This window comes from Loxodonta africana, chromosome 18 (assembly GCF_030014295.1).
Source record: "Loxodonta africana isolate mLoxAfr1 chromosome 18, mLoxAfr1.hap2, whole genome shotgun sequence".
In the NCBI taxonomy this organism is placed as follows: Eukaryota; Metazoa; Chordata; class Mammalia; order Proboscidea; family Elephantidae; genus Loxodonta; species Loxodonta africana.
This window is the reverse complement of record NC_087359.1, coordinates 61,279,700-61,304,819: the sequence shown is the minus strand read 5'-3', so window position 1 is coordinate 61,304,819 and position 25,120 is coordinate 61,279,700. Positions and strand designations below refer to the sequence as shown.

At 38.1% G+C, this 25,120-nt stretch overlaps 1 protein-coding gene across 1 annotated transcript in view; it reads right to left on the bottom strand.

Annotated features, from left to right (window-relative positions):
* The window catches only part of NSRP1 (nuclear speckle splicing regulatory protein 1), a 46,803-nt gene extending 29,007 nt beyond the window's left edge, over positions 1-17,796 (bottom strand). The window contains exons 1-2 of the mRNA XM_003416780.4: positions 17,471-17,796; positions 16,158-16,251 (exon numbers count right to left, since the gene is read on the bottom strand). Of these exons, the coding sequence (XP_003416828.2) occupies positions 16,158-16,251; positions 17,471-17,490 (114 nt within the window). The 5' untranslated portion in view covers positions 17,491-17,796. The remainder of the gene's footprint in view (positions 1-16,157; positions 16,252-17,470) is intronic.
* Positions 17,797-25,120: the final 7,324 nt, after the last annotated feature.

Here is a 25,120-nt window from a genome sequence, read left to right as displayed (position 1 = left end):
AGTCAATTTGATTTCTGTGTGTAGTAAATTTGATTTCTGTGTGTTCCACCTGGTGAGGTCCATGAGTTGGAATTGACTTGACGGCAACGGGCTTGGTCATTAAATTGTTTTTTATCGGAACTAGATTGTTATGTTAGTGATATTAATAGTGATCCCTAAGGCAACCACCAAAAAAAAAAAAAAAACTCAAAAATACATAGTAAAAGAAATAAGGCAATTAAAATTAAAATGGTAGAGCAGAAAATATTTGTGTAACACAAAAGAAGGCAGTAATAGAACTAGATGAACAAAAAACAGAAAAAAGACATAGAAATGTAGCAAAAAAATAGCAAAATGACAGGTGTTAAATCCTATCTTATCAGTAATTATATTAACTATAAACAGATGAAACACTTCAATCAAACGGAAGAAACTAACAAAACATAATCCAACTATGCCGTCTATAAGAGGCATACTTCAGATTCAAAAGTAAAAGGATGAAAAAAGATATACCAGGCAAACAGCAACCAAAGAGCTGGAGTAGTTATCTTAATATCAAAGTAGATTTTAAGACAAAAATTGTTACTAGAAACAAAGAACATTTTATAACGACAAAAGGTTCAATCCAACGGGAACATATAACAATTACAAACATCTATGCATCTAACTATAGGGTTTCAAAATAGATGACCCAAAAACTGACGGAATTAAAGACAAAAACAGACAATTCAACAGTAATAGCTGGTGGCTTCAATACCTCACATTCAATAATAAATAGAAGAAACTAGGCAGAAAATCAATAAGGAAACAGAAGACTTGAACAACACTACAGACCAACTAGACCTGCTGTTATTGTCTGTCACTGAGCTGATTCTGACTCATGGTAACTCCGTGTGACAGAGCAGAAACGCCCCATAGGGTTTCCTAGGCTGTTATCTTTATGGAAGCGGATCACCAGGTTTTTCTCCCTCAGAACTGCTGGATGGGTTTGAATCACCAACGTTTCAGTTAGCAGTGAGCACTTAAACCACTGCACTACCAGGGCTCCTTCAGTTAGACCTAACAGGTATCTAAAATACTCCACCAACAGGAGAAGATACATTCTTGTCAAGAGCACATGGAAAATTCTCTAGACTAGAGAATGTATGCTCTAGACTAGCATACATTAGGCCTTTTAAAACAAGTCTCAATAAATTTAAAAGGAGTGAAATCCACAAAGTATGTTTTCTGACCACAATGGAATGAAATCAGGTATCAATAATAGAAGGAAATCTGGGAAATTCATCAAATATTTGGAAATCAAACAACACAATCCTAAATAATCAATAAGTCAAAGAAGAAATCACAAGGGATAGAAAATACTTTTCAGGAGAGTGAAAACAAAAACACAATACACCAAAATGGGATCCAGCTGAAGTACTTATAGGGAAATTTATAGCTATAAACTGAGGTATCTTTAAAAAGAATGATCTCAAATCAGTAACCTAAGCTTCTACTTTAAGAAACTATGAAAAGAAGAGCATGCTAAACTCAAAGCAGGAAGAAAATAATAAAGGGCTGAAATAGAAAAAGAAAATTAACAAAACCAAAAGTTGGTTCTTTGAAAAGATCAACAAAATTAACAAAACTTTAGTTGGACTGACCAAAAATAGGCTGGAGTGGAGGCAGGGTGTGTAGGTAGGGCACAGATGCAAGCAAGATCAGTTAGGAGGCTCTAGCAATAAAGCTGGCGTTTGTCCCAACTGCTATTAAATAACTGATTCATTATTAGTTATTTCATGCCTATCTCCTCCTTTAGAATACTAAGCTCTATAATGGCAGAGACCATACTTGGCATGTTCACAACTGTATTGCCAGTGCCTAGAGGAACCTCAGTGGAAAGGCTAGACAATCTACCTTCAAAAAATCAGCCACAGAAAACCCTATGGAGCACAGTTCTACTCTGACACACATGAATCAGAACTGGTTTTTGGAGTCCCAGAGTGGTGCAAATAATGGTTAAGTGCTCAACTACTAGACGAAATGTTGGCAGTTCGGACCCACCAAGAGGCAGGTCAGAAGACAGGCCACTAGAACTGCTTCCAAGGTGACAGCCTTGAAAACTCTACGGAGCAATTCTACTCTGCACACATGGGGTTACCATGAGTCGGAATCAACTTGATGGCAACTAACAACAAAGAACATTAGCTGTCAGATGTTCAACAAGTGAATGAATGTGTTTCTCCTTGTCTCTGAGATCGTATTTCTCTTCTCCATGCAGTAACTCCAATTCCCATCTAATTTCTTCAATTATCCCTTCTCTCTTCTTTCTCCGTGATGGCTAATTTTATTTATCAACTTGGCTAGACTACTGTTCCAAGTGGTTTGGCCAAACACTAGACTAGTTCCTGTTCCACAATGTACTGCAATCACCTTCCATAAAGCAATCTAACGTGACACAATTAGTTGAAAGGTGAGTTTCCCTAGGATCTGTTCTGCCTCCACACTATATTTTGGAAGAATGCACTCCCCCACCCCCTCACTCTGCACTCTTTCTGTTGCCTGACCTACAGACCTTGGGACGTAAGACTGCAGAAGTCTCTAGGTTGCTGCTTGACCTATGGATTTTGGACTTGCCAGCCCCCACACAATCACAAGAGCCAATCCCTTGAAATAAATCAACCCCTCCATCCATATATATCACTGGTTCTGTTTCTCTAGAGAACCCTAAGATAATCTCTCTTCTAATTCCTTCTTTCATGTCCAACCTACGAACAACAAAAAAAATCTCTCCACCTACCTCTCCCTCTTTTCCTTCACCTACAAACATTCTGAAAAAGTATTCTACACCCACTATACCTACTTTCTAAAGCTCCCCCCCAATCTATTGAATTTATTATCTCAAAGGTCACTAAATGGCCCATTTTTAATATTCACTATGATGCACTTTTTACAGGTTTCAAACTCTTATGTACACTACTTGAAATTATGTCTTATTCAGGCTTCCAGAATACGACCTCCTTCATCCTTCCTCTTCAATCATCAGCCCAAAGCTCCTCTGAATACTCACTCCTCTTCTCCCAGTCTCTTAATCTTAAATGTTGGTGTTTTCTTCCCAGATTTCCATCTTTGATCCACTTTTCATTCCATACATTTTGGGTGATCTTATGCATCTCTATGATTTCATTTACCACATATGCTACTGATACTCAACTCAGTGTCTCTAGGGAAGGGTTCGGCAAACTTTTTCTGTAAAGGGCAAGATAGTAAATATTTTAGGTTTTGCAGGCCTTACGGTCTGTCTCAACTTCCCAGCTCTACCACCGTACCACAAAAACTGCCACAGATAATACATAACAAATAAGCCTGGCTGTGTTCCCAAAAAACTTAATTAAATCTTACCTCTAATTACCTAACTAGTCTTCTTACCCCCCCGTCTCATATATCTCTAATTCATCCTTCACAGGTAATCAGAGAAGCATGTGATGACGTCCCTACCCTGCTACAAAACAAAACAAAAAAAACCCTAAACCGGTGCCTTGGAGTCAATTCCGACTCATAGCTCCCTTATAGGACAGAAAACTGCTTCACAGGGTTTCCAAAGTGGTAATCTTTGCGAAAGCAGATTGCCACATCTTTCTTCATCAAGTGGCTCGTTGGTTTGAACCATGCAGATCTTTGGGTTAGCAGCCAAGCGCTTAACCACTGTGCCACCAGGGCTCTTGACCCTACCATTATCACACAGGATAAAGTTCTTTAGCATGGTATGATCTAAGTCTAGCTACTTTTTATCTACGTCTCTACCTGCTTATCCATTTTCATCACCCAACGCTCCCCCAACACAACTCCCTGCACCATGGTCACAAAACACTATGTTTTAGTTTCTTTGCTCCTTCATGCCCCTGTGCCTTTACACATACTTCTTTGTTAGAATAAACACTCTACAAACAAATGCTTCACATCAAATTTAACCTCCCATCTACGTTTTCAGCCATGATCAATGCACTACCATGCATTCAGTCTCCCAAGTTATTTTGTACAGGAATCATCCTCAATACTCCTTACTCTTTCTAGTCTCAATCCCAGTCAGTCACCCAATTTCTGTAATCCTGTTTAATATCTTTCAAATCTAATCTCGCTTCTCCAGCTCTAACGCCTCCACTTTAGTCTGGATTCCTCATACTTTCATCTGGATAATATTTCGATAGCCTCTCTTCGGCTGATTACTCTGACACCATCATCTTCCTATTGTGGTCTATCCTCTAGTCCCTCCATTAGCCCATACAATCTACTTACCAATAAATCAAACATCTCCATTTCCCCCAAGCACACCTTGTCCTTCAGGATCCCAGCCCTTGCACATGCTCTTTATTCTCCCTAATAAAACACTTTTATCACTCTTTTAGCTGACAAACTTACTAATCTTTTCTTCATTTCTCTCATAGCAATTTGTTCATGTCTCAACTACATGCCACACAGACGAATAAATCACTATACTCTATAATAGCTGCCTGTGTCTTTCCAACTAGTGTGGGATTCCTAAAAGGGAGGACTCATACCCAATTTGTTTTTTAATTCCAGTATCTTCAACAATGCCTGGAAAACATCAATATGTTTCCTGAGTGACTCATCATAAGATGTAAGATTTCAGAATTAATGATAGTATACTACAGCCATTCCCAGAAACCACCTTCCAGTCAAGTAATAGGCTTCTAAAATAAACAATAACACCTGAAAAGAACATACTCCATAGAACAATTACACGAGACCAAAAGGACATTTACCAGAAGTAAACATTAGAAGGCAGGACCAAAACCAAAACCCACTGCTGTCAAGTTAATTCCAACTCATAGCCACCCTATAGGATAGAGCAGAACCACCCTATAGGGTTTCCAAAGAGCGGCTGGTGGATTCAAACTGTCAACCTTTTGGTTAGTAGTCAAGCTCTTAACCACTGTGCAGTGTTCTACTGTGATGGAACACTTAGTACAATTTGTTGAATGGGCAACTAATTTGCTCTATAAAATTTTACCTAAAATAGAATTTTTTAAAAAAAAATCAAGGCTTATAAGTAAAATACATGTATGTTCTTATTAACTATTTCCTAAAATGTGAATATTCTGTTTTGTTTTTTCATTCTTAATCTAATTTATAATTAAACAACATACTTTTTTTTCTCTCCTCCATATTCCTCAATTTATTTCGTGGGATAGTATTACAAGTTTCTTATCACAGCTGATTTCCTACTTCTTATATCTGATCACCCCAGCCCTTTGGCCTTCAGACAATATCAGAGCTTCCTAGTACTTTTTTTTCCTTTCTCACACAGGTATGAAACATCTCGGCACATTTTCCACTCTCACTAAATAATGAATTTATAAATCAACTATTACTATTTTGGAGCCCAGGTGGCATGGTGGTTAAGAGCTTGGCTACTAACCCAAAGGTCAGTAGTTCAAATCCACTAGCTGTTCCTTGGAAATCCTATGGGGCAGTTCTACTCTGACCTATAGGGTCGCTATGAGTTGGAATATACTTGATGACAACAGTTTTTTTTTTTTGTTTTATTAACATTCAGAATTTGCTAATTTAAAAAAGTATCTTTGTAGAATAATTTTTCATTGTGTTTATTAGGCAAATTCTTGTGTTTCACTACAACAGGATCTTAAAAATATATAAAAATATATTTTTAGAAATCACATAAAATGATTTCTATTTGTATGGCTTGTATTATTTAATAAACACACTGAGAAACAAACAAAAAGGATTAATGATAGTATAAACAGTTATTAAGTGGGCAAAAGACTCCAAAGTATCTGCCTGTGTATTATATTTCACAACAAAAAATGACTTTTTAAAAAAGAATCTGCCCATGTGCCAAAGTAAGTAAACTTGGCCAAAAACACATAGGTTTAAACAGAGATTCACAAAGTAACTTTACATGTCTAAGACAACCTATGATTAATACCACATTTCTCTTCCTAGAAAAGAACAAGAATTCCTACCTCATTCTACCTTCATAACCAGTTGTTCTCTTAGTTACTTCTGTAATGCTTTTACCCTATTGTGGAATAAAACAAGGAGAATAGAATTCTCCTGCCCAATCCCAACACAGTTCTATCATTTAGTTCCATCCTGTTCTCTCCTCTAGCCTTTTCACTTGTTTCACTTCTGGACAGCAGATTGAGACAAATTTTTTTTAAACTGAACAATTACTTTAAATCCCTCACTGCTTGTATCGCTGTTAGACATATTCAGTATCATGAATTTGCTAGGAACTCATCTGAATAGCATGAGTTCAAAAATTCCTAGCCAACATTAAAAGAAACTAAATTTACTGATATTTTCACAATAGGGTTTGCCATGTTTACATAAAACTGTCATTTTATTTGAACTATAACCAGACTATGTCCAGAGAAATAGGAAATTATCTGATTATAACTGATAAAAAGCCACAACTGAAACATTTTATTGATTCGGATGTACTATAATATTCAGATGGATTAAAATTTTAACTTTTTCTTACCATTGCCAAGCCAAACAAGCTTCTAACTAAAATAAGATTAGCTTTTTATTAGGTAAAACAGACCTAAGAAGGCTACTTTACTTTTCAAGAAAATGTCTTTAAAGATTTGAATTAAAATGGAGAAAGATTAGAAACAGTGAAAGCAATGAAAATGTATCATGTAATCCAGTAACTTGCTCATGTTTAACTTTAGGGATAAACACTCATTTCCCACTATTTTTCAAATTTACAAAAATAAAATAATAATTTTGAAAGAAAAAAACTCATAATCTAAGAAATGTTTTCATTTATTTTCCACTTATATATGTACGAATAGCTTTGCATAACCATACATATTTAATTCTGTATCGTGTTTATCTCATTTTATCTTCTTTTTATTCATTTTTTATCTTATGTCCCATATGTTTTTTGCAGTTGTCATAGATCTAAACCCTCAATGCTGTACTTAACCCTAATTATTTTTTTATAATATTTTATTGTATTTTTGAGGAAGTGTACACAGCAAAACAGGTTCCTGTTCAACATTTTCTACACATATTGTTTAGTGACACTGATTACATTTTTCACCTTGTGTCAATATTCTCATTGTTTCCATTCTAATTGTTCCGTTTCCAATAAGCTAATCTCCGACCCCCTACTTTTTCTTTGAATTTAGTTTTGTTGTTGAGAATATACACACCTGAACATACACCAATTCAACAATTTCTACATGTACAATTCAGTTGACATTGATTACACTCTTTGAACTGTGCAACCATTCTCACCTTCCTTCTCCAAGTTGTTCCTCCCCCACTAAAGTAAACTCATTGTCTTCTCAGTTTCCTATCTAATCTTCGGAATTGCTGTTGTCAAATCAATCCCGTATAGATTGCTCTTAAAAGAGCACAGCGCTCAAGGCAGACATTCTTTACTAGTTAAGCTAAACTACTGTTTGGTTTTAAGAAGACTTCAGGGGATATTTTTGGGTTACAGTCAGAGTAACAGTTTCAACGGGTTCAACCGGCCTGAACAGTTCCAGAAAATCTGGATTCCATGAAAATTTGAAATTCTGTTCTGCATTTTTCCCCTTTTGATCAGGATTCTTCTATAAAATCTTTGATCAAAATGTTTAGTAATGGTAGTTGGGCACCATCTAGTTCTGGTCTCATGGCAAAGGAGGCAGTTGTTCATGGAGGCAATCGGCCACACATTCCATTTCTATATCTGACTCCAGAAACCCTGGTGGTGTAATGGTTAAGTGCTACGGCTGCTAACCAAAGGGTCGGCAGTTCGAATCCACAAGGAGCTCCTTGGAAACTCTACGGGGCAGTTCTACTCTGTCCTATAAGGTCGCTATAACTCGGAATCGACTCGACAGCACTGGGTTGGGTTGGGTTTGGTATTCCTGACCCTCCTTCTTCCACTGTTGCTCCAGGCAAGTAGAGACCAATTGTGTGGCTGATGGCCACTTGCACGCTTTTAGGATCCAAAGCACTACGCACCGAAGTAGGAGGTGGAAGAGAAGCACTAAACATGTTATTAGGCCAATTAACTGAGATGTCCCATGAAACCATGATCCTAAACCTCCAAGCCAAGGAAATAAATACCATGAGGTGTTTTATTCCATTTTATCTTATTTGAGGCATTTAAATGGTTTCAATATACTCTCTTCTCTTATCATGCCTTCTATCCCATGAAATGTGTTATTGTAGTTAGTTGCTGTCATGTCAATTCTAACTCACGGTAACCCCATCTGTGCAGAGTAGAACCGCTCCACAGAGTTTTCAAGGCTGTGACCTTTCAGGAGCAGGTCTCCAGGCATGTCTTCTGAGTTGCCTTTGGATGGGTTTGAACCACCATTTTGGTTAGCAGTCCAGTGCTTAATCATGTGCACCATTCAAGAGGCTATGAAAAGTGTTATTTCCTTTTATATTTTAATATGATTTAGAAGCTACATAGCCTACTGGTAGTCCTTAAAATTCACCCACAAGTTTTTCTTTAAAAATATTTTCTTCAATCATTGAACTATTGCTGAAAACTTGGAAAATCCAGGAAAAATATAAAAACTAAGATAACCACTCCTAAGTCTACTACCCAAAGACAACTACAATTAATATTCTAAAATGTCTTCTTTACTGTATTTTTTCCTTTGGTGTTTATCTGTAACAATTTCATACACGTTTTTTCACTACATGTCATTTCACGGTAATTTTAATAGCTGTAGTATATCCAAGGAGCCTTGGTGGCGCAGTAGTTAAGTGCTTGGCTGCTAACTGAAAGGTCGGCAGTTTGAAACCACCAGCTGCTCCACTGAAGAAAAGATGTGGCAGTCTGCTTCCGTAAAGAGTACAGCCTTTACGGGGCAGTTCTACTCTGTTCTACAGGTTCTCTACGAGTCTGAAGTGATGGGACAGAAATGGGTTTGGGTTTTTCTTGGTTTGGGTAGTATACCTAATGCACTGGAACAATAAACAACATCATGATAACTGCAGAAGACAGACGTTGTCAAACATTTCATTTTACTTGGATCTGCAATCAATGCCCACAGAAGCAACAGTCAGGAAATCAAATGACATACCGCATTGGGCAAATCTCCTGCAAAACATGTTACAAGACAAAGGTGTCACTTGGAGGACTAAGGTGCGCCTGACCCAAGCCATGATGTTTTCAATCACTTCATATACATGCGAAAGCTGAACAATGAATGAGGAAGATCAAAGGAGAATTGACATCTTTAAATTATGGTGCTGGTGCAGAATACTGAATATACCATGAACTGCCAAAAGAACGAACAAGTCTGTTTTGGAAGAAATACAGCCAGAGCACTCCTGGGAAGCAAGGATGCTGAGACTCTGTCTCATGTACTTTGGACATGTTATCAGGAGGGAATAGTCCCTGGAGAAGGACGTTATGCTTGGTGAAGCAGAGGGTCAGCGAAAGAAAGGAAGACCCTCGACAAAATGGATAAACACAGTAGATGTAACAATGGGTTCAAACATAACAATTGTGAGGATGGTACAGTACTGGGCAATGTTTAGTTCTGTTGTACATAGGGTTGTTATAAGTCAGAACTGACTCAACGATCCCCAACAACAACATCCGTTGCACTATACTTTATTTACCCATGCTTTTATTGTTGAAAGTTGGATTGATGCCAGATTATCGCTATCATAAACAACCCTGAGATAAATACTTTTGAGTATCTCCAAGTCTTTCGTATAAATTTCTGACAATTTTCTCAAGACAGAATTCTAAAAGGGAGATTACTGTCACGGTTTCTGTCTCTTGACTGATACACTGGACTAAAAATACTCAACTCTTAAAAGACTGACACAAATACCAAAACTGCTTTCCAGAAAGGTGCATCAATTTAAACAAACAAAAATTTATAAATGTCCACTTCACCAAAACCTTGCCACATCATTTTTTTAAAAATGCTAGTATTATTGTAAAAAACAGCAGCTCACTGCTGTCTTAATTTACATTTCTTTAATATAATAAGACTATTATTATTATTAGGTATTTCTATTTCTTCCACACTTGTCTATAAATGTATTTCACCCATTTCTCTGCAACAGTTTTAGTGTTTTTTCTTACTTTTTTAAAAAGTATTTTAATCTTACGAAAATTAATACTTACCTCGTAAAAGAATCATGGCTTCTAAGTGATTCAAAGTATAATTATTATCTACCCTTTATCTGATGTATTTGCCATGCTTAACATTAATTTTGTAAATTTTAGCTATCTAGTTTAAAAATACTCCCTTTTAAAAAGGTCAGGTTTTTTATTTTTACCCAAAAGCAACAATTTTCAGGTTGTATGCATCATGTCTTTTTAAGGCATATTAATTAGACTGCAAAATCAGGTCTCATGCAAGTATTATTGTCTACAAATAAGCATTTAAACTGCCAACTTTAAAAAGAAAATTCATTATGCAGTGCAAAATAAGCAAGCATTCATCATGGAGAAACATCTAAAAGGAAATTCCATGTTTAATCTGTCATGGAACATCTATTTTAATCACTAATCACCTTATAGCACTTGTGAGATGCTGGTTATCACAGTATTTTTTAAGAATAATCATACAGACCAAAGGTTAGCAAAAATTACAGCCTGTGGATGAAATCTGGTCTACCATCGGTTTTATAAACAAAGCTATATAACATATTTCTTTACATATTGTCTAATGGCCACTTTTAGGCTATGAGGGCAAAGCTGAGTAGTTGTAACAGAGACTGTACAGCCTACAAAGCCTAAGATATTTACTATCTGGTTCTTCATGTTATAGGCAGCTACAATACCTGAGTAAATAATTCTACTCATTTCTTGGAAGCCAACCTAGATGTCCTGATTCTAACTTAGAGTTCATACTCTAGGACAGTGACATGTATGCAAATAATTCATAAAACAAGGTATAAAAAGCAAGTGTTGTAAGAAACATAAAGTATCCTAAAATGGAAGAGACTGTTTCTGGTGGGGAAATCAAAAAAGGTACCCCAAATGATTCAGCTTTTGAACTAGATTTTGAAGGAGGGCTATAATTTGGACATGCAGTGATAGGGAGAACACTTCCAGTGCAAAGAAAAGCAAAAGTTGTAAGAAACTACAACCATGACAGGGTACTCTGTGTGGAGGAACAGTTAGATGAGAAAATAGTTAAGAAACAGTGTGAGGCCAAACATAGAGTTTTCCATGTCAGACTAAGCAGTTTAGGTTTTAAATATAGTTAGGTTTACGAGCAAGACAGTAACAGTGATTAGAAGGAAGATCAATCTGACAACAGTATGTGAAATGAAATTGAGGAGGAAAGACAGATACAAAATTAGCTATGACGTTATTAAAAGAATCCAATATAGGAGTAATGAAAGCGGTGGCAATGGCACCGGAAAAGAGAGAATGGACTGGAAAAAACGGAATAAACACATTATTATGACAGCAGAACCACTCAAACTCTTATAATCAGACAGCAGCATAAGAATAAGACTTCTCAGATGGAGTAAAAACTTTCACCTCCCAAACTAGTTCTTCCCAACTTCCCTACTATTCCATTGGTCTCCAATGTGATCTGGCTGGAAACTCTGAATCCTCTTCTTTCTCTTGTAATTCCTACCCTGCCATTACCAAATCTGCTCAACCTTCATGTCATTCATTCTCACTTTTCTCCCTACTCCTACCCCTTATTGCAATGAGTCGGAATCGACGCAAAGGCATCGAGTTTTACTACGTCTTCTACCTTTAAACAAAAGAATAATTATTTCTAAATAGTTCTGACAATTTGAAAAAGAACTACTTAAATAACTAAAAGTCTAGACTCCCAATTTCCCGTTTAAACTCTAAATAGAATTCACATGCTAGGGTCCCCTCTTCTGGACCACTAAAAGGAAATCCAGATCTTAAACGTGGGTTCTTACCGGCTTTTGCTGAACTGCTGGAAATAACAAAATAGACTGTTGATTCATAGCAGCTCCTCTCCACGTGTATCAAATGCCTACTCAGCAAGGGAACCATGAAATATCTTTCTCTTTATTTTTCAAAGCACTGATAATTTTGTTGTTGCTTAAACTGTTAATTAGTTTTGAAAATTTTTATACATAGGCAAACCTCAAATGTTTAAGTAACATACTCAACTTAAGAAATCTAACTCTGTGTACTAAGAATAAGCTGGAATTCACCAGATTTTTTTTTTTTTTTTTTTTTAACAAATAAGCAAATTATACTGAAGAATAATTTTATATTCTACTCATCAAGAACAAAGCTGCCGCTCTCTTGTCAGTTGACTTCTGGCTGGATTCCATTAAAGAAACACACCAACAGTATACTGGAGGTAGGGAGAAAGGAGAAGCCAGAGTTATCTCTCCCTGTCTTTCTCTCTACCTAAAGCTAAACCTCTTCCTTGGATTCAGCTCATTCTGGATAGGCCAAGTGACCCTGGCTCCTGGCCACCAGGACCTATCTCTTCTCCACTTTCCTCCATTTCATAACTGCTTGCTTCTTGCTAGCACTGGGTTGCTTTGCCACCCTCTTTTTCACTTATCAGGTCTTCCACCATCTATATAACCAATTCTCTGCATTAAAGTCCTTCTGAGCGTCCCAAGAGTTACCTTCCCAAAATAAGTGTGCTCATATCACAGCACTGCTAAAGTAGAAATACATACATAGCATTCAAGGTACTCCACAATCTGACCTGATTCTGTCACAGTCTCATCTGCAACCGCTTATTCCTAAATATCCTCCTCTCTAGTCACATTATTCCACAGAAATGCCTTGCACTTTCATGCCATTCTGTATTTCTTGCTGTCTATCCCCCAAGTGAAAGAATAGCCACTTCCATCTTTCTACCCATTTCAACCCAAACAAGCCTTGCAGGCTGTGTGAAAGCCTATTCCTGCTCTAATTCCCTATAGCAAAGTGAATCATTTCATGTTCTACATTTCACTAGCATTTTGTAATTCTATTATTAAAACGAGGCAGGGTAGAAGGGAAAGAGTATAGGTTTTGGAGTCAGACCTGAGTTCAAATCCCAGTTTGCCACTTATTAGCTGTGTGGCCTTGGGTAAATTACTCAATGCTTCTTTTTTTCATCTGTAATTATAGCAAAGTTTATATAACATAAAATTTGCCATGTTAATCATTAAGTGTACAATTCAGCGGCATTAGTTATATTCACCATGTGCAATCACCACCACTATTTCCAAAAGTTTATCATCACCCCAAACAGAAACTCTGTACCCATTAAGGAATAATTCCCCATTTTCCCTTCCCTCCAGCCCCTGGTAACCTCTGATCTACTCTCTGTATCTATGAATTTGCCTACTCTAGATATTTCATATAAGTAGAATCATACAATATTTGTCCTTCTGTGTCTGGATTATTTTACTTAGCATATGTTTTCAAAGTTCATCCATGTTGTAGCATGTATCAGAATTTCCTTTTTTATGGCTGCATAACATTCTACTGTATGTACATACCACATTTTGTTTATCCATTTATCTGCTGACGGGCACTTTGGTTGTTTTCATCCTTTGAATATTGTGAATAATGCCGTAACGAATACAGGTCTCTGAGTATCTGTTTGAGTTCCTCCTTTCAATTCTTCTAGATATACACCTAGGAGGGGTATGCTTAACTTTTTGAGGAACCAAACTGTTTTCCACAGCAGCTATGACACTTTACACTCCTCCCAGCAATGTAAAGGATACTTAACCTTTCTGAACTTCAATTTCCTCATCTGTAAAATGGGAATAACACTTACTTTCAGGATTATGAAGATCAAACAAAATACACAAGCAATGGGCATGTAAGAATACTCAGAAATGTCAGTTTCCTTTCCTAACTTTTTTCTGCTTTATATTAATGTTTACATGTCTATCTTCCCCACTAAATTACAAATTAGTTGAAAACAGCAATGTATTTCTTGGTCATCACTGCTGCTGTTAGAAACTGTAGAGTCAGCCCCCGACTCATGGCAACCCCACACACAATAGAACAAAACATTGCCTAGTCCTGCGCCATCCCCGCACTCAGGAGCAGACTGGATTGCCATAATCCACAGGGTTTTTACTGGATGATTTTTGGAAGCAGTCCAACCCAGGCCCTTCTTCCTAGACTGCATAAGTCTGGAAGCTCCACTGAAATCTGTTCAGCATCATAACAACACACAGCCTCCACTGACAGACTGGTGGTGGCTGTGTATGAGGTAAATTGGCTAGGAATCAAACCAGGGTCTCCCATGTGGGAGGCAGGAATTCTACAAAATCATTACAGTCCCCAAAGACTTATAAAGGCTCTGCACAGAACAAACCACGTAGGCTCCAACTACAAATTTAATCACACCCTTAAAACATATTAAATATTTATGTTGAACAACAAAATATCTGGGATTAATTTAAAAAGGTAAGAGCTATAATCAGTAATACCCTCAATATTCTATTTTAAAAGAGTCTGGTTTGCTGAGTAGAAATACTGATTTAACTAGTAAGCTTGATTCTTTTTGTTATAATCAATTATTCTTAAATTTTATGAAGAAATAAAAATGAAAGAATGAGGTAAAAACAAGTCACTGTTAAGGGGGAAAATCCATTTTAAGCAAAATGTTTTCCAGAACTGCATGGATGACTCTCACTGACATTATAATGACTGAAAGAAGTCAGACATAAAAAAGTACATATTGTATGATTTCTTTTATATGAAATTCTAGGACATGCAAAATTAATCTATGGTGACAGAAAATCCTATGAGTAGCTGAGGAAAGGCAGACTGACTGCAGAGGGGCATGAAAGACCTTTCTAGGGAGAGAAAACAGTCTATATCTTGATTAGGATATATACAATTATTAAGACATCAACCTGTACACTTAAAACTTGTGAATTTTATTATATGTTAATTATACTCCAATTTAATAAAAGTAAGCCATATAGAGCCAATTTCTTTTTTTTAAATATATATGTAATTTTTATTCTGCTTTAAGTGAAAGTTTACAAATCAAGTCAGTCTCTCACACAAAAACCCATATACACCTTGCTTTATACACTCAGGTGTATTACTCTCCCCCTAATGAGATAAGCCCGCTCTCTCCCTCCACTCTCTCTTTTCGAGTCCATTTCGCCAGCTTCTAACCCCCTCCACCCTCTCATCTCCCCGCCAGGCTGGAGATGCCAACATAGTCTCAAATGTCCACCTGATCCAAGAAGCTCACTCCTCACCAGCATCCCTCTCTAACCCATTGTCCAGTCCAATACATGTCTGAAGAGTTTAGAGCCAATGTCTTTAACAGAAAGAAAACAAGAAGCAAAAAAGTACCAAAATGGTTCAGTTATCTACCTACGCTATTTTATAATTAATAAAAACTGAAAAGAAAGCTATTTTTCTGCTAGAACAAAGGAAATTATGAGATTAACTGCTGTAAAGGTCTCCATTTTAAGAGCTATGAAAAAATGACTGAAGCACCGTTGCTGCTATAAACCGAGTTTCACAGGAAACACTGTTCCAGCTGCTAAAGTAGAAAATGCTCATATCAGATGTTATTATCATAATACCACCAATGGTAACCTTATTTGTTACCGTAATTATAACAGCAATTACACTTACCAGACACCAAAGAGATAACCAAAAAAGTATCTCTATAAAGAACTGCTACCCAATCATCTCAGAACCCAGCTAAGAAATCAGAAAACTACTTTTCTAATAAAAATTTCTATGAAATTGATGACATTTTAGTAGTTCGTTCTTAGAGATCCTCATGTAACCAATATGTTGTTACATCGATATTAAAAAACAAAAAACCCACTGCTGTCTAGTCGATTCCAATTCATAGTGACTGTATAGGACAGAGAAAAACTGCCCCATAGGGTTTCCAAGGGGGTCTAGTGGATTTGAACTGCTGACCTTTTGATTAGCAGCGGAGCTCTTAACCACTGAGCTAATAAGGCTCCGCGTCAATATTAGTTGCTGAGAAGACTCTACAATTGTTTAAAACAGTTTTTTAGATTATCCATTTGTCATTTATAAAGAAAAAAATGGGTGGAGCTTCTTTCCTTAAACATTCCTTTTGATAATCTTATCAATTATTATACACTGAAGATACACTGTAGTGACAAATAATTAAAGCAAGCAGACACCAAACTCACAAGTCCAACTAAAAACAAAACAAAATTTATATTTCCAACAATTCAAGAGAAAAATATAGCTCCCTTACCTCATCATCATCATCAGAATCATTCCCAAACACTGATGGTTTTTGCAAAACAGGGTGCAACTGCTGTGTTTTCTTTGGCAAAATTAGCCCATACCTGCATTTTTTGTTTTGAAATAGAAATTACACCATTATCTTTAAATGTTAAAAAATAATACATTCACTACCTCTTCAGATGAAGCTACCAAGTCAAAACATGTTATAGCCTACGAACAGATAACAGACTGATTTTCAATGATCTCAAAATTTTAGTAAGCCATAACATTTAATAATTACTCTTAGTGATTATTTGTGGAAGTGAACCTAGTTCAAATACCATTTTTATCAAGAAGGAGGAGTAACTGAAAAGTTCAGAGATGTTTTAGATGGTGAAGTCACAGTAACGTTTTCATAAAGGACACGTTAGTAGAAAACTCAGCTCACGACCACTGAAAATAAAAACGCTCTAAATTATCCCTGTGGTCTAACAAAAGTCAAGACAATAGCTAGATTTTTTTCTACTAGGTACTTTTAAAGAAGTTATGGGATAATGCAACCCACACGAAGTAACTGGGGAACTCATCACCATACTGTTTCACGAATACGGTAACTTTAAAAAAGATTACATTAACTGAGAAACACAGGTAGACCTGGAGTAAGTTCCCATTACAGTTTAAAGCTCCCTGGCTTTGTCTCGAAGCATCTGAGAGAATCCTCCCACTAGGTCCAACTCACTTCGTTTCTCTATTTTGATCTTTTAAGATTAAGATATCACAGGAAGCCGCATGGAAAGTAAATAAAATAAAGCCTCCAAGTAGGTACAGTACTTGTCTCTTTTGCGGCAACGTACAACCCAATACCCTAAATGCCTACCCTTGTCTGTGGCTTCTGAGCACAACATTCCTAAAACGAGAAGGGAGGGCGGGAATCAGGACTTGAGCTTCTGCCAAGGAGAACAAGGCCCTCTAAGGAAGCCAGGAATGGTCTCTTCTCATTGCTCCTGAGAGCATCCAACCGGGGAGAAACTCAAGCGCGGGGTAGGAAGCAAGACTGAGGGGCCTCAGACCGAGCTTTTGGAAAATAGAAAAGTCTCGCTCTCTGCCCCTCAGCCTAACTTCCTTTATTTCCTCACAAGTTTCTCCCTCAAACTTCGGGCTTCCAACCTGAAAAATGTATGGGGGAGGGGAATACATGTTTCTCAGGATTTCTTGTTTTTTCCCGTCTCTAGCCCTGACGACACAGCCCCTTCCCTTGCAGTGCACTTTTACTCCTCGGCCAAAGACACAGTCGCCGTGGTTTCTCGTCCCCAGCCTGACCCTAACTCCCGGATCACTCACTGCCTGCCCGGAATCGCCATCTTGCTCCCGTCTCCGCTGAACGTGGCCGACGCAAACGTAAGGCGGACGCAGACGCTGACGTCGTCACGTAAACTCTCGCGCGGTTTTGGGCGGTCCGGAGCCCGGCTCTGCGTTTCGGTCTTTTATCTGTGTTACATCCACTCTTCTGGGAGGCGAATACTGTGGCTTCCGATTCTGTTTAGAAAGTGACCAGCGGTCTTGAAATCAGGGGGAAGGAAGAAAAAATAAAGTGACAAAATTTTAGGCCACCAAACCAAACCCATTGCCATCTAGTCGATTCCGACTCATGGCGACCGTATAGGACAGAGTGGAACTGCTTCATAGAGTCTCCAAAGAGCGCCTGGTGGATTCAAATTGCCCAACTTTATTGGTTAGCAGCTGTAGCACTTTACTACGCTACGACGGTTTTCAGTGGTTCGCAAACCAGTCCCGGCACCAGCAGCGTCTGGGAATGAATTAGTGTGGATTCTGACTCTTAGCGACCCTGTGACCCTAACACTATCCGGTAATGCGACGTCCTCACAATTGTTGCTACGTCTGAGCCCTTTTGGTCTATGTACAGGTTCATCATGAGCACCATTAAATGTTCCGGATTTCCCATTCTTGGGAATGTTATCCATTATTTGTTATGATCCACACAGTCAAATGCCTTTGCATAGTTGATAAAACCCAGGTAAACATTTTTCTGGTATTCTGTGTTTTCAGCCAAGATCAATCTGACAGCAATTGCATTCCTCCTTCCACATCCTCTTGTGAATGCAGCTTGATTTTCTAGCAGTTCCCTGTTTCTGTACTGCTGCAACCGCTTTTGAATGATCTCCAGCAAAATTTTACTTGTGTGTGGTATTAATGTATTGTTTGATGATTTCCACATTCTACTGGATCACTTTTATTTGAAATGGAAACAAATATGAATCTGTTCTAGTCAGCTGGCCAGGTAGCTGTATTCCAAATTTCTTGTCATAGATGAGTGAGCATTTCCAGTGTTGCATCCGATTGTTGAAACATCACAGTTGGTATTCCGTGAGTTCCTGGAGGCTTCTTTTTCGCCAATGCCTTCAGTGCAGCTTGGACTTCATTACCATCAGTTCTTGATTATATGCTACCTCCAGAAATGGTTGAACATTGATCAATTCTTTTTGGTACGGTGACTTTGTGTATTCCTTCCTTTTTTTTTTTTTTTTTAATGCTTCCTATGTCTTTCAGTATTTTTCAAGTAGAATCCGTCAGTATTGCAACTCGAGGCTTGAATTTTTCCTTCAGTTCTTTCAGCTTCACAAATGCCAAGCGTGTTCTTCCCTTTTGGTTTTCTAATTCCAGGTCTTTGCACATTTCTTTATACTTTATTTTGTCTTTTCAAGGCATCCTTTGAAATTTTCTCTTCAACTCTTTTACTTCATCATTTCTTCCATTTGCTTTAGCTACTCTACATTCAAGAGTAACTTTCAGAGTCTCTTCTGACTTCCATTTTGGTATTTTTCTTTCTTTCCTGTCTTTTTAATGACCTCTTGCTTTCTTCATGGATGATGTCCTTGATGTCACTCCACAACTCATCTGGTCTTCGGTCACTAGTGTTCAATGAGTCAAATCTATTCTTGGGAGGGTCTCTAAATTCAGGTGGGATATACTCAAGGTTGTATTTTGGTTCTTGTGGACTTGTTTTTATTTTCTTCAGCTTCAACTTGAACTTGCATATGAGCAATTGATGGTCTGTTCCACAGTCAGTCCCTGGCCTTGTTCCAACTGATGATATTGAGCTGCTCCATCAGTTCTTTCCACCAAAACCCAAAAACAAACCCATTGCGGTCATGTTGATCCAAACTCACAGGGACCCTATGGGACAGAGTAGAACTGCCCCATAGAGTTTCCAAGAAGTGCCTAGTGGATTCAAACTGCCAACCTTTTGAATAGCAGCCATAGCACACAACCACATATGTAGTCAATTTGGTTCCTGTGTTTTCCATCCAGTAAGGACCATGCGTATAGTCACCATTCGTGTTTTTGAAGAAAGGTATTTGCAATGAAGAAGTTGATAGTTGTGCAAAATTCTTTCATGCTGTCTCCAGCATCATTTCTGTTACCAAGGCCATATTTTCCAACTACCAATCCTTCTTCTTTGTTTCCAACTTTCACATTCCAAGCACTAGTAATTATCAATGTATCTTAATTGCATGTTTGATCAATTTCAGACTGCAGATGTTGGTAAAAATCTTTAATTTCCTCCTCTTTGGGATTAGTGGTTGGAGCGTAAATTTGAATAATAGTCCTGTTGACTAGTCCACCTTGTAGGCACATGGATATTATCCCATCACTGACACTGTTGTGCTTCAGGATAGATCTTGAAATGTTCTTTTTGATGATGAATGCAACACCATTCCTCTTCAATCTGTCATTCCCAAAATAGCAGACCATATGCTTGTCTGAGTTAAAATGGCCAATACCAGTCCATTTCAGCTCACTAATGCCTAGGATATCAATCTTTATGCATTCCATTTTATTTTTGATGACTTCCAATTTTCCTAGATTCATACTTTGTACATTTCACGTTCTGATTATTGATGGATGTTTGCAGCTGTTCTTCTCATTTTGAGTTGTGCCGTATCAGTAAAGAAAAGTCCCAAGAGCTTGACTCTGTTCACATCATTAATGTTGACTCTAGTTTGAGGAGGCAGCTCTTCTCCAGTTGTATTTTGAGTGCCTTCTAACATGAGGGGCTCATTTTCCAACACTATATCAGACAATGTTGCACTGCTATCCATAAGGTTTTCACTGATCAATTTTTTTCAGACTGCCAGGTCCTTCTTTCTTGTCTGTCTTAGTTTGGAAGTTCTCCTCAAACCTGCCTACCGTGCATGACCCTGCTGGTATTTGAAATACCAGTGGCATACCTTCCAGCCTCACAGCAACATGAAAACCAGCACAGTAAGACAAACTGACAGACATGTGATGGAATTAGTAAGAAATGCAAATTCTGGGGCCCCTTCCCAGACCTGCTAAACTGGAATCTCTGGGCTGGGATCAGCTCATTTTAACAAGCTCTCCAGGTGATTCCGACCCTTATTCAAATCTGAAAACCACTACCTTAGGCTGTTAATCTACCCCCTGCCTTTAGTGTGAGTATACCTGGCTCAAGGTAATTAGGCAAAAACATAATATACAGTAAAAATCAGCGAAAGCTGGACTCTGTGTCAGGCCGAAACCTGTCAGAGAAGGAAAACTGAAATATTTTCCCCTAATAGAGAGCAATAGAAAAGTGGTAAGACTGCATTCTGTCAGAGGCAGAAAACTTTTGAGACCTGGGAAAGTAAGGAAGTCCCAAGGCAGTTCTGTTGAGTTCACGCTCTCACAGGTTTCACTGTATATGCCAATAATGATAACAACGCTGTTCATAGTGTCACTGGGTATAGGAATCAAAATCATATATGATACTTTTTTTTTTTTTCTGACCACATTCCATCTGTGCACCCACTAACTCTTGGCCCATTCCAAACTAGTCTTGTGGTGGTGGTGCTTATGTAGTCATAGACAATATGGGTGTGCCTGTTCTAATAACACTTTATTTACTATAACAGGTAGTTGGCCAGATTGGCTTGCTCTTTACCAACTCCTGAGCTAAAAGAATTAAAAGTAGTTAGCTCAGAAGCAAGGAAAATGGGGATAAGGGAGGCTGAACAGTACTCTGGTCTTAGCAGATCTCATACTACAGGCTGACTCTTTAAACTATAAGCACATGTTACTTTGCTTAAAATAAAAAGAATCAATAAAGAGCAAAAAATAAACCCCCCTACCAGAGCTGTCTGCCTCCTGCCTGAAGAGACTGAGTGGGGAATTAGATACACAAAATTACCCCGTAGAGAGCTCAAGATCCTACATATTGTGAGTCTTGGAACTGGTTTATTGATTTCTGTATTCTCCCGTTACCTCTGGGACTTTGTAATGAAGCACTCAAGGGATTTTCCTAAAGCTCGAAGTCTGATTTCTCAGATCCAGTGTTCCAGAGAGTTCTTCACTCCTTGGCAGAGTCTACAGCAAATCAGCAGCACAGAGAAGCCTCCTAATATCTTGGAGCCCAAGTGTGGAAAACTTAGTCGAAGATGCTTTAAGGACAAAAGGTAAACAAGTAAAAGTGTCATTACGACCACACTCCCAATGATTACACAACAGAGAATTCCAACTGTCTTAGACTTCCAGACGCAAGACTTCGAGAACAGGAACACTCTACTGGAATTGAATCCAAGGCAACTGTGGGGACATCAGCACCCAAACTCAGACCTTCTATTTAATCTCTTAACGTTAATGTTACTGCACCACTCTTACAGTCTCTGCTTCTCTTGGTGCCTATTGTTTTCCCCAGCCAACTGGCTGCTTACTCTCTACACTTTCTGCTAACTTGTAGCATCTGGAAAGCAGTACATTTCAACTTGTTTAAGGCCCAGCCATGACACCTTTGGCCTCTCTAAAAGCTTAATATTCTTCTAGATACTACTGTTGCTATTTCCAGTTTGATTTGTCTATGTTTGGGTATTTTTTATATTAGGTTGTTTCACAAATTGGCCTCTCTTTGGTAAGGGTCTAACCCTAATTCAAACAACTGTGGCTGAAGAGTCAAGGTCACCTGGAATAAAATATGACCACTAAGAGGTACCTTGATTGTGAGGGCAGCACAGGACCAGGCAGTGTTTTGTTCTGTTTTACACAGGGCCACTATGAGTTGGAAACGACTTGACGGCACCTAACAACAACAGCGGAGCTACCTCATCAGTGAGATCTGTGGGCAGGACAGTCTAAGCTCAGGCAGTCGATGAAGGGGAGATAAAATATGGTTAATGACTAGGAGATGAAATACCTGCTGAGGGTAATTTTTATGCATACGGGCAGATAAATATGCAAATATTTAATTAATTGATTTTATGATGTTGAGAGAGGTCTTTATAAGATCATGTAGGAAGGAGTAAGAACACAGGGTTGATGATGTGCAGTGGGGCCAGGCAGGAGTGGTATTGCATAAAACCTCGCATATGAGAGGAATGAACATTCATTAAATTACTTGCAAAGTGTCTTCTGAGGTAGTGGGTTCAGGATGCCTGCATAAGTTCAAGGCAGCCAGTTGGTTTGGTTATATTTAGATTAAGAGGGTTTTTAGTATATTCACAGAGTTGTACAAGCATCACAACAATCAATTTTAAAACATTTTCATCACCCCAAAAAGAAACCCCATGCCCATTAGCAGTCATTCCCCGTATCCCCAATCACTACCACTCCCAGCCCTAGGCAACCACTGATCTACTTTCTGTCTCCATGATTTTTCTGTTCTGGACATTTCATATACATGGACTCATACAATATTGTGGTCTTTTGGCTCCCTATTCACCTGTAATCTAAATATAACCAAGGCAACCAGCTCTCTTGAACTCCCACAGGCATCCTGAACTCACTACCTCAGAAGACACTTTGCAAGTGTCTTAGGCTGGGCTCTCTAGAAAACCAAAACTAGTGAAGCATATAAATATATATAGAAAGAGAAATTTATATCAAGGAAATAGCTCATACATAGCTGAGGCTGGAACATCCCAAGCCCATGGGTCAGGATAGAGGCTTCTCCTGATTCATGTACCTGAAGGGTCAGGCAGCAGGGTCCTTGCTCACAAGCTGCGAAGATCGATGAATCCCAAGATCAGCAGGCAAGACGGCAGGTAAGTTGCTAGCTCAAGTCCCAAGAACTGGCGGTCAGATGGACAGGAACCAGCTGCAGGATCCAGAGTGAGCAAAAGCCCACAAGCCTTGCCAGAATCTCCACTTGTATTCTATGCAGTCCACATGCTCAAGGAAACTCCCCTTCAACTGACTGACTCCCCTTCAACTGACTGACTACTCGCAGCAGATCCCATCATGGGGGTGGTCACATTATATGAAATCTCATAATGGAAATGATCACATTATCATAGGACTGGCAAACTACATCATAGCTGCTAAACCACTGAGAATCCTGGCCCAGCCAAGTTGACATACAATCTGAACGATCACAACAGATAATTTAAGGAATTTTCATTCCTCTCAATTCTCGGAGCCTTGTTTTTTTTTTTTTGCCAATGCTTTCAGTGCAGCTTTGACGTCTCCCTTCTATACAATACTAACAACCAAATGAATTAATTAGATATAAACATGTATCCACATTTAAATTTTTTAATCAAGTATGAATATCATTCTCCTCACTAAAAAAGAAGACTGGAAAGTATTAGTGAGATGTCTGGAGTGCCAGCAAGGGCAGTAAACCAGAAATTAGAAAACATGTATACTAGGTCCACCCTACCGCCTCTTATTAGCTATTGCGACCTGGGCAATTCACTCACTCTTTGAACCTGTTTCCTCATTTATATAATGGGGATAATAATATCTGGACTATATACCTTACAGGTTATTGAAAAAATCCAATGAGCCAATATCTGAAAACACTTCAAACAAGTTAAACTCTCTTGCAAATATATGATATTTGTAATCATTAAGCTAAGTGCCACTTAGAGAACATAAGTCCCATGATAATAGTTTTAAAAGTAGCATTCTGTTAAATCTTTCTCTCCTTGCTACCTAAAGTGCCATTTGTATTCACAGTGAACTCTTTGTGAGCTTGTTCCTAAACCATCAGGATATGTGCCTATCAGTTTAATATCTTTAAGAACATTGTTCCTGGAAGTGTTGCTGCAAGTGCCCTGCAAAGCCCTCTTCCAAATATGAAACAGGCTTGTAGGTTAAAACCGGGCATGTGATCACCCAAGAGATGGGGACTGGTAATAACACTGCCATCTTATCAGAAGAGGTTAAAAAGGGATCTCCAATCTCAAATTATAAGATGTTCGGAACACATCACATTTTGTCAACCAAATAAAGAAAATGAAGTTTAATTTCCCAAAATTTTATTAAAAAATGGACTCTCTCATCAGATACCTTGTTGCAAAGATGAAATCTTGAAACAGAGCAGTAAAGTTTGCTGTAATAATAAGCTTTAAGCAAATATAAATTCTTTTTGGAGTTTTTGAACTCAAGAGGTTTTTGCCATTATAAATTGTGTTTTCTTTTTTCCGTAAGCCGTGGACAAATACTTCCCAAAAGACTTTCTCTTCATTAAAATGGCTCTGAAGTTGTTAAGGCGAGTGGGCCAGGGTGAGGGGTAGGCGGGATATGGCACTCAGTTAAGCCTTTGAAAAATTAGAAAACAATTCCTGGTTCATTCCTTAAAATCTTTATTACTTGGTAGTCTTTTGGTGTAAAAACTGCCATTTCTCCTCCCCTACATCCTCAGTCTTTTCTCTCCTGTTTTTTCCTTTGTACCTCAAAAGAATTAAAATAAATCCATCCAATCAACCATAGCAGTCTGATGGAAGACACAAAGTTCAAACTTAACTTTTAAATATATTCTATAACATACTTAAATACATTTGGTTATGGCTGCCCTAACTGGATATTTTTTAGGTCAAATTTCTCCTTAGATAACACATTTGGTGATAGAAAGTGCTGAAGTAAATGTCTAGGCGCATAACATAAGTTATGTGGCACTGCTTTCCAACTGAAAATATTTTGTAGCGAACAAACAAACCTGAACATGACAAAAACATCCTAAAAACAGTATCAATT